We start from the raw sequence: 10917 nt of genomic DNA on the forward strand, positions 1-10917 counted from the left end.
TCACCTTTGCCTCACCTTGGGGAGACTAAGACGAAATTAACAAAGATGTCTCCTGTAGAGAGACTCAAAGGTGGGAAACAAAGAGAAGGAGTTTCAAGCCAGGGGAGGTAACAATCAGGAGGGGGGGAAATAAGGCTTCTGCTGTCCCAAGACAGACTACAAGCAAGGTAACACCAATTGTGCTATAAGACTGGCAACACCACACTATTCCAGAGGCTTTGCGCCTCCTTTTTTATCAGCACTTCCCTAGATGCCCCTTTGTGCCCCCTTTCTAAGTTCTAACATTCATTTGGTGGGGAAGTCTCCTAGCTCTTGAGAACACCTCAGCTATTCAGGGCTTCCACCCTTGAAACAAGATTAAAACTACATCCTCCTCAGCTGCTGCTTTCAGAGACACTGTCCAAGAATCTGTCCAAGAACCCCCAAGATAGGAATTCCCACCACAGCACACCCATATGAATGATAAATATAAATATTTGCAGCTACCAGCCCCAGGCAGAACTGAAGACATTTCACAATCAAAACTGAAAAAAATTTACTTTTGGAAAGAAGAGGGTAGCAGTCTTCACCCTGACAAATGTAACCACGTGTTGGAGCCGGGGTCTATTCGGAAGCCCCTTTCCCATGCCCTGTCCAAAATGCCCTCCATACCAGTCTCATGATCTCTGCAAAAAGCTTCTGCATAATTGCAGAAGACTTCAAAATGCTTTAAAAATGGCGCCCGTTTTTAAAACATGTTATGAATCAAAGTATAAACGTTCTTGTGGCATTTGAAGGAGTTCCTTCAAGTTAGGAAGGCTTGCCTGAAGCCTAGGGAAGAAAGGCATGGCTACCCGATGAACAAGTGTTTGACTTGATTTGACGGTACCCCTGCCCTGCAAAAAGAAAAGCTGGAAAAAACTGGGCTCCAGTGGTGGGCAAAAGGTTTTCAATAATATGCCTGCCTTCACCCAAGGTGAAGGTTGTGGGGCTCCTGGGCATTTCTAAGCAAGCTCACAACTGGAACCATTCTTTGTATAGCACAGTTGCCCCAGGTAAACAAGTTCATAGCAACGATGGGCTTGCATCTTCTCCTACAGACTGCCCACTTCCTTTCCCACAGGAACCTATTATAACCACACACGGCTGCTGTTTCCTGTAGAACACACATGCTGAAAACAGAGTTCCAAGAAGCAGCCCTGGTGCTTGAAAGAATTCAGCTCCAGTTCCCCAGCTCTTCCCCCAAGACGTGCCTGCCAGCCAATGTAAAACAGCCCATTAAACAAGGAAGTACATGGCTACAGCGCTATTTTATGAAGCCTGAGCAAAAAAATCCCACCCTAATGCCCTTTGATAAATGCGTCTTGCAGGGCTACCTAGAGGAGATCTGAGGTTGAAAGTGGGTCCCAGGACAATGAGTCTTTCCCGTGCTGTTGGTTCCAACATCCAAAAACCAGGACCCGAGTCTCTCCAGTAATCCAATTTCTGGTCCCAGACCCATAGACATCTCCCATACTATGGCCAGGAACATATTTCCCCTGTGGGTTCTACACTAAGAGTATCTGGTTTAAAAACTACAGCAACTAAACACTTCTTATGCTGCTGTTTTGAGGTGGGAGCGTTCCAAGACAGGTGTGTAGACACACTTGCTGCATGACCCAGTATACCAGCTAGGCCCCACACTTAACGTTCAGGATGAGGAATTTCTCACCACAGAGATCAAAGGAGCAGAACAAACGGCTTCCATGTAGTGACACTCTAGACCATAGAGATTGAAGGCAGCCTACAGTGTCACCCAGAAATGATATCACATCCTCTCCAAACTCTATGCTCTCTAAATACCACTCCAATATCTCCTGGTATTTGTCCAGACAGCACTAAGAGCCCTAGTACCAGCCTGAACATCCACGCCATGCTCAAGCAAATAGGGAGGATGTGCTGGAAAGCTTCGAACCTGAACTTGCCAAGGCATTCTCAAGGGCCTAACTATACGTTACACTTTCCCTGTGTCTGCAAAATCAATGTGCATTGTGAATTCGACAGCAGGAACTTGATCTCAGCATGCAGAGGCCCAGTTTGGATCAGGACAGACCATGGCACATGGAGAAAGGAAGCTTAAGCCCTTTTTCCAATGCTGTTTTCCTGACCTGAGATGGCTCCGGGGGGGGGCATTATTTGTAACACTGGAGAAACTCAGGAGACATGGAGCTTCCAATAGGGCAAAAAGACATCCCTGAGGAAGTTTCAGATTAAGAAAACAGTGGGGGATGGGATGGCTGAAGCCACTGCAGCCCTGCTCTGACTTGGGCCTGCACTTGCCTAGGATGATTATGATGATGATGATATACTTATATTGGCACAGAACTCACAACACACATTTGATCACGTGGACCTGGGGAAAAAAAATTAGGGTTGCCAACTCTGGGCTAGGACATTCCTAGAGATTTGACGGTAGAGCCTGGGGAGGGGAGGGACAGTGGGGTATAATGCCATAGAGTCCACCCTCCAAAGCAGCCATTCTCAAGGGGGACTGATTTGTGTTGTCTGGAGACTAGCTGTAAGTCTGGGAGATTTCCAGACACCACCTGGAGGCTGGCAATCCTTGAAAAATACAGAAGATGCATTTAGGACTCAAGTAAGCCACACCTAAAGGAGCAGCTTGTAGGGCACAAGAAAGTAAGGTGGAGAACCCCAATGGTGGCCCTTGAGACATTCCCAACATAAAACTGGTGGTCCATTCTCACCTCTGATACAAAGCACATGGGGGATTTCCACAACAGAGCTCTGTAACTTTCAGTCTTTCCAAATTTGGGACTTGCCCTGAATTGCAAGCTGCAGCATGTACAAACCTCTTTTCTGCTGCCTTCCTTCTTTTGCTCTCATTTCCCTCTCTCAGGACATAACTAATAATGCATAGCTACTTCTTTTGCTATATAAAACCTTGAAAATTCTACCCCTCCGAGCTATTGTGTGTAGAGATAAAGCTCACCACGAACCTCTTTTGCACCTACACCAAACTACAATGCTAAACTGACAAGCACAGACGTCAGTTTTCCTGGAAAATTTGAATAGGAAAATTTGCTGGTGCAAATATAAACAATTTTAATATTTAAATAATGTTAGCCGAAAGTAATGTTAGTTACGCAGAAGACTGAACCTTTGAACGCATTAGGGTTGGTCTACTACACATCCCACATTTTGCCCTTCAAACATAACAGATTTGCAGTGCAACAGCTCTGACAACTATAGAGAAACAACTATATTTACATATGTGAGGTGGAAAGTCTTCCATGGAAGCATATACTATCAGAAAATTTTCCAGTTTTCCCACATCACTACTGACAAGAGCCAGTTTGGTGTAGTGGTTACGAGTGGCCGGACTCTAATCTGGAGAACCGGGTTTGATTCCCCACTCCTCCACTTGAAGCCAGCTGGGTGACCTTGGGTCAGTCTCAGCTCTCTCAGAGCTCTCTCAGCTCCACCCACATCACAGGGTGATTGTTGTGGGGATAATAATAACACTTTGTAAACCACTCTGAGTGGGCATTAAATTATCCTGAAGGGCAGTATATACATCAAATGTCATTATTTATTGTTATTAACCCATCTTGATTTTATAAAGAATTTGAGGTTCTAACAACAAATTCCAAATGCCTTAACTCAGGGCTCTGTAAACCTGAAGGAAAGTGGGGTAAGAGAGAAAACACCATAACACTTGAATCATAGAACCAATATAAAATGTGTAGCGCAGACACACTGACAATTCTTCTCCTTTCCATTTTCCTACTTCTCTTGAAAAACAAATCCATAGGTGTGCATTCTCTTAGCTCACGTCACACACACACACACACCGCCCCACTTGAATACCAACCCACTCATGGAGCCAAGCACTCTACACAAAGCCAAAAGCAGCTTTCAGAGAGCCAGTCTGGTGTAGTAGTTAAGAGTGGCAGGACTCTAATCTGGAGAGCTGGGTTTGATTCCCCACTCCTCCACTTGCAGCCAGCTGGGTGACCTTGGGTCAGTCACTGCTCTCTCAGAGCTCTCTCAGCCCCACCCACCTCACAGGATGATTGTCATGAGGATAATAATAACACACTTTGTAAACTGCTCTGAGTGGGTGTTAAGTTGTCCTGAAGGGCAGTATATAAATCTATTATTATTATTATTATTATTATTATTATTATTATTATTATTATTATTATTATTATTATTTTTACAATGGAAGCTTCAGCTGTATATGTGACTCTGACCTTATCTCTGGGCAAAGAACCTGCTTAAAAAGCCACTCCAATGGCCCTCTAGGACAAAAAAAATAAAAGATGAATGGAACGCCCCCCCTCCTTTCCCTTAGATATTCTACCCCCCATTTTAGTGATAAAAGCCTTGCTTAAGGCTGTAAATGCTTACAACAGCCCTTCCACAGCAACACCAGCGTGGCATAGTGTCAGGCTATTATCTGGGAGACCCAGGTTCAAATCCCAGCTCTGCCATGCACGTTTGCTGGATGACCTTGGGCCTGTCACACCCCCTCAGCCTAAATTACCTCATAGGGTTGTTGTGAGGATAAAATGGAAGGAAACTCTGGGTCCTACTGAGGAAAAAGGGAAATAAATAAATACCAGCTGGTGTTCCCCAAACAGCCTCAAAAAGGGAGAAGATTTATTAGCCTGTTTTTCCAAGCAGGCTACCACAGCAGGTAAGAGCAGACCTCATCCACATCAAGTCTCAGCTGGCCCAGTCGGCTAAATGCCAAATCAGGCCACCTCGTGTGGGCTGTAACAGCAAGCACTAACAACACTGCACTGCAAAAACAAACACACACTATAACATCTTGGAGGCTCTCCTTCAGAACTTAGTCTGCACCCAGAAGTCCTATGTCTTATCTGTCACAGCCACAGAGCCAAGCAGCAACTTGAGGCACATAGATGGGCGTTGTGTACTCTTGACTTTCACACTGCTCCTGGCATTCCACCCCTTGGAAAGAAAGTATTTCCCCTTCCAATAACAGGATACCAAGAACACTGTCACACAGATACAGCCAAGGAGAAAAGCTCCTAGAGGTATCGAGAAGAACCGGGTGATGAGAAGCATTCACTGGAAAATTAACCAAATTATCTGGACTGTACAGGCCGATTAAAAACCCATGACTTGTCAGACCTTTTTTTTGTGAAAATAGGTATTGTAAAAACAAATCTATGGGCTTTGATTCCCCTCCCCCCACCCAAAACAATACATGATGTTGTCTGTACAAAGAAAATTAGCATCTGTTAAGCCACACATCTGTACTGAAATATTTTTATTTAATTAAACTCTTTGCAGTCAACATTGCTGACCCCTTTGCAGATGGGAGGAAGAGAGAAGAGACAGGCAATAGGGGTGGTAAGCATTCAAGATGCTAAAAGTGGACTCCTTGAGTTTCAACAAAGTTTCCGTTGTAAGTACAAAATTAAAGTTTTAAAAAAGGGTTTAATATTGACAAGATGATTGCTCTTGAATCAAAACCCCAAGAGGGCTGAACAAGAGCTATGTATTAAATGGGTTCAAACCACCTGGCCTCGCTAAAGGAACGGGAGTGACTCCTGCCCCTAGAACTAGTTAACCAAAAAAGACAGCAAGAAACCCAGAGAAACTAGACTGTAAAGCATTTTTCCATCTCAAGCACCATTGAGTCAGCAGAAATTCTGGTGAGGTCCAAAGATACACAAAACCAGTCATGTTGTTTAACAAGGCTGGACATATACAAATATACCCTGGATGTACTTTACTTACTTATTTCAATTATGTCTCACCTTTTTCCCCAGAAGGGATGCAAAACAGCTTATATAATTTTCCTCTCCTCCATTTTATTCCCACAACAACCCTGCAAGGTAGGTTAGGTTGAGAGTGTGTGACTGGCTCAAGGCTACCCAGCAAGGTTTCATGGCAAAGTGAGGATTCAAACCTGGGTCACCCAGATCCTAGTTCAACGCTCTAACCACTACACAACACTGTATTGGTATTATGCCGTTTAATTGATATTTTCAAGCAAGGCAAGTACCAGACCGTTTAATCAAGAAGAAAAAAGAAGCATGTGGCAAGCTCTGCTCTCTGCCAGAATTTTGTTGGTTACAAATATTGTCAGGAAATGTTGTCTATGCTCCCTGTGTGTGGAAAGAAAGCCTGAATTGCAATTACATCCAAACTTATGTGGCAGAAAGGCCCATTGAACTCTATGGCACTTCCAAGTAAACATGCATAAGACAGGGCTGTGAATCTCTGTTTCCCCTCTGCCTTCCTCAAATAATTTTCTTCTCTCCGCTTCTTCTGGAAATATCTGCCTAAACACTGGTTGGGGAAACCCCCTCAGCCTTTTACCAGAAAAAGAGAAGTTTCCAGACTTTCAAAACCTCTTCGAACAAGACATTAGCTTTAAAATGCATGGTACCTGTCATAAGGGATATACTGGACCCCTTCAAAGAATTGATAAGGTGGTACTGTTTCTAGAATTTTCAGGCAGTGCCAGGCCAGACTGGCACTTGCCAAGATCCCATAATGCCCCGAGAAGAATCTCTTCCTACAATGTTTTTCATTTGTTCCTTCCCATCACCTAAATTCTGACACCCTGTGCCTGAGCTTAAATGCTGGGATAACAAAAAAGGCTTTCACAGAGAAGCACCCCATCTTTGCACCTACAAGTTAAGAATCTTGCAGTAATCAGATGTCCCTGCAATGCTGTCTGCTCCAAGCAAGTACTGTTATCCACCTCTTCTTCCAAAAAGCTACAACCAGCATGCATGATGCTCTTTTTTCACAACAACTGTGCAAGGTAGACTAAACTGAGACTACGCAACAGGGCGTCATTATCCAGTGAGACTGATAGCTGATTTGAACCTAGATGTCCCTCTGAACACAGCCACTATGTGATCTACAGAAACCACGGCCTTGTATCTCACTTCTAGCCAGATGCACAACACGTATGCACACATCCTGGCCCTTGAAAGAAGCGGGAAAGGTGTTCCACACTTCTCAAAATGGTAACAGGAATCACGGGTGGCCAGGTTTAAACAGCATCAGTTCTCTTGACCAGGGTCCACATTCTAATGAGACGTTGCTAATATGAAGACAAAACAAGATTCCTCAAATATGTGGGTTTTCAAGGGCTTTGGCTTCCAGGCCAGAGGGAACGATGCACAGGGAAACTTAAGCCCCAGGCCTCACTGAACCACAGAAAGGTGACTAAAGGGACAGCTGTATTAGCAGGGCTTTTTTTCAGCAGGAACGCGGTGGAACGGAGTTCCGGAACCTCTTGAAAATGGTCACATGGCTGGTGGCCCCGCCCCCTGATCGCCAGACAGGGGGGAGTTTAGATTGCTCGGCAGCATGAAGGACAATCTAAACTCTTCTCTGTCTGGAGATCAGGGGGCGGGGCCACCAGCCATGTGACCATTTTCTCCTAGGGCAACCCACTGAGTTCCACCACCTCTTTTCCCAGAAAAAAAGCCCTGTGTATTAGTATGTTAAAACTAAGTGGGAATCTAGCAGCACCTAAAACCATTGACCAAATTTTATTCCAGCACAAACTTTCATGAGTTTGGCCTTCCATCCATTGGGTCAGGCCTAAATCGCAAAAGCCTGTGCTAGGATGAAGCTTGGCCAGTCTTTAAAGTGCCACAACATTTCTGCTTTTTTTAAACAGAAAAAAAATGCTACTCCTACAGAACTGATACAGCTCTCCGAGCATTCGACCTTAAAAAGGCATTCTGCTGCCACACCCCACCATTCACCCCTACCACAGTGACACATGTGAAGCTGCCTTGCCATTATGGGCAGTATTGCCGGTCAGATTGGCAATTGCTTCTGGGGGGTCTACTAATGCCGGTAACTGAATTGGGGAATTTCTGGACATAAAGTGTATACACAGCCACAACCCTTCCCCGAGGAACAGCAGATCATGGGACTCCAGAAAGAATGGTTCCATGTGAAGAGGCCTTATAATGAGTCAGACCACTGGTTTACCAAGGTAAAACTGGCAGCAGCTCTCCAAGATCCCAGATCCTTCGCATCACCAAAGACTGAACATGGGATCTTCTGCATACAAGAATATCACGGAGCCTCAGCCCTAAGAGCAGTCAGTATTGATCTTGATAGACATGTAAATGCACAAAGCTGCAGTCGGTGGTGATGGAGCTTAGTGGTACAGCATCTGGATTTGCACTTAGAAGGTACCTGGTTTAATCCCAACTAGAAGGATGGGGTAGTAGTCAATGCAAAAGACCCTGGAGAGCTGCCGCCAGCTGGAGAAGACAAGACTGACCTAGACAGTCCAACGGTCTGACTCAGTTTACGGCAGTTTTGTGTATTCATTTATCTATGAAGGTCAGCGCTGACTTCTCCCAAACACATGAAGCTGTCCGATACAGAGTCAGACCCTTGATCTATCAAGGTCAGTCTTGTTTACTCTGATTGGCAGCAGCAATCCAGGGTCTCAACTTGGGGTCTTTCGCATCACATCACCTCCCATCTCATCCTTTTAACTGGAAATGACAAAGACATGCATTGCAGAAGCTCTGCTGCTGGGCCACATCACTACCACCAGGGAGGAACTCAGGACCCCAATATCCATCCCAGCTTGTGTTGCAACCGAGGCCTGTCATTCGTTAAACAAAATCCATTTAGCACATTTTCAACCTGCCCTTCTCCCAAGCATTCTCTCCTCCTCCAGGTTACCCCACAGCAATGAACAATCAAAGTGGTGCAGCTGTGTCAGGCTAGGACCCAGGTTTAGGGATGCCAGACTACCACCTGGTACCCCCAGGGGGTTGGATATGGGGCAGATGTGATGTTGGCACATAGCAGGACATCAGGCCTACCCCTTACTGTTTCTCCTGCTGGCCTCAGAAGCTGGGGGGAATCTACAGAACACTCACTCAGTGTGGGCACTTGAGATTCCAAAGCCACACTCTGACATGAAGTTTTAAGCTAGTCATTCGCTGTAGCGTGGTGGTTAAGTGGTGGGGTTGCGAATCAGCATTCTGCTGATTCGTATCCCACTGCCGCCATGAGTGGCCTTGGGTAAACCACCTCTCAACTCCAGCTATATTGTGGGATTAACAATACACTGACTGTGTCCACTGCTCTGAGAGGGGCACTCATCTGTCCAGGAGAGCAGCATATAAGCATAGTTATTGTTCTCTCTCTTGGACTAACCAACCTTGCAGGGCTGTTGCAAGGATAAAACCAAGGTGGTGGCAGTATAGCCCCCTGGCCAGGAAAAAAAACACACATGCTAAACAGACCAGAGTTGCAGAGGCGGGCAATGGCAAACCACCTCTGATAGTCTCTTGCCATGAAAACCCCACCAGGGGTCACCATAAGTCAGTTATGACTTGAGGGCACCACACACATACACACAAACAGATACAGTAAGAGGACGTTGTTGTTGTTTTGAAGCAGGAGGCCACTCACCGCTGTGCGAACTAAACCACCGGGGTCCGAGGTGCAAAGGCAGCGCATCGGCCAACGAGGCCCTGGAGCCCAGGTAGAGCATCCCGTCTCTGTGGTGACCGCCTCCCGTCTCCTGGTAACCGTTGCCATGGGCATACGGGGTGGAGTCCGCGCCCGACCCGCCGCCGCCTCCCGGGCCCCGCTCGGAGTCTCCGGCGGCGGCGGCGGCGGCCGAGGCGGCCGTGTAGAGCCCGAAGGGGACGCTGCCGGGCGCCGCCGGCTCCACGCCCAGCCCCACGCCCACGCCGGCCACGGAGCTGACGGAGCGGCTGCGCAAGCCCATGGCGGGCCCTCCGCCGCCCGCGCCCCGGTACTGCCCGAAGTGGGGCGCCCCGCCGGGCGGCGGCACCGCGCTGTCGTCGCTCGACACGCCGCCCCGCGAGCGCCCCGCGCCCGCCGCGCCCGCCGTGCTCTGCTTGCCGCCCATGCCGAGCGCGCGGAGGGGGCGGGCAGGCAGGCGAGCCCTAGGCGCTAGCGGCGCCCCCGGAGCCGGGCATCCTCGCCGGGACGCCGCCGCCGGCGCTGCCGCTGCCGCAGCCCCGCCTCCGCTTCCTTCGCGCCGCGCCGCCGCCGCCGCCGCGCCCCGCCGGGCGGCCCGCCGCGCCTCCCGGGCTCATCCACGGCGGCAAGGCAGCAGGGCCGGCGCCGCCCCGCCTTCGGGGCCCGCCCCGCGGAAGGGAGAGCCGCCGCCGCCGCCGCCGCTGCGCTCGAGCCCTCTCGCGCCGCCGCCGCCGCTCCGCATCCAGGCGGCGCCCGGGCCCGCGCTCCTGCAGCCGCTCCAGGCGCGCCCTTCAGCCGCCCCTGCGACGCGGGGCCGGCGTACGCCCGGCCGGCCGGCGAGGCTGCCTTGGGTCCGAGGGGCAGCCGCCGGTGGGCTCCCGCCTCGCCGTCGCTCCACCAGCCCTCCGCGCGGCTGCCGCGAAGACAATAGAGCCGCGCACCGCGCCTGCGCCGCCCGCCCCCTCTCCTTGCGCCGCCGCGGGGTTGCGTCAAGGGCTGGCCCGCCTCAGCCACCCCCGGGGGCCGCTGGCGCTCGGCTCCCCCCTCGCCTTGCGCTCGGGACCTCCGGGCGAAGGGGCGCCGCGCCGAAGGGCAGCCGCGTCACCCTGCAGCCCTGCGCAAACGGCGGCAGCCCGACTCCGGCCCTGTCGAGGGAGGCTCTCTTGCTGCTCCGCTCAACAAGTCATTCACTCGCTGCCCGGGCATGGAGATGGCTTTAAAAGGAGGTTAGACGGATCCAGGGAGAAGAGGACCAGCAATGGCTGCTAAAGGCTGGCCCCATATCCAGATTGACAGAGCCTTGCAGGAGGCAAAGGGGAAATTAACAAACCCTCTGAGGAGCGATCTGTGCCAGCTCTGTAGAGAGAGATGACATTCAAACTATGCTTCCCAGCTAACCTTGCAGCTCCCTTCACTTGAGTGTCCTCTTGTAATTCGTCTTGTGTACTTTAG

The 10917-nt window shown here is 49.4% G+C and overlaps 1 protein-coding gene across 1 annotated transcript in view; it reads right to left on the bottom strand.

The window, feature by feature from the left end:
• Positions 1 to 10405, bottom strand: part of ZNRF1 (zinc and ring finger 1) — a 34218-nt gene extending 23813 nt beyond the window's left edge. The window contains exon 1 of the mRNA XM_055000938.1: positions 9427 to 10405. Coding sequence (XP_054856913.1) covers positions 9427 to 9892 — 466 coding nt within the window. The 5' untranslated portion in view covers positions 9893 to 10405. The remainder of the gene's footprint in view (positions 1 to 9426) is intronic.
• Positions 10406 to 10917: the final 512 nt, after the last annotated feature.

The sequence above is a fragment of the Eublepharis macularius genome, chromosome 16, assembly GCF_028583425.1.
Source record: "Eublepharis macularius isolate TG4126 chromosome 16, MPM_Emac_v1.0, whole genome shotgun sequence".
Taxonomy (NCBI): Eukaryota; Metazoa; Chordata; class Lepidosauria; order Squamata; family Eublepharidae; genus Eublepharis; species Eublepharis macularius.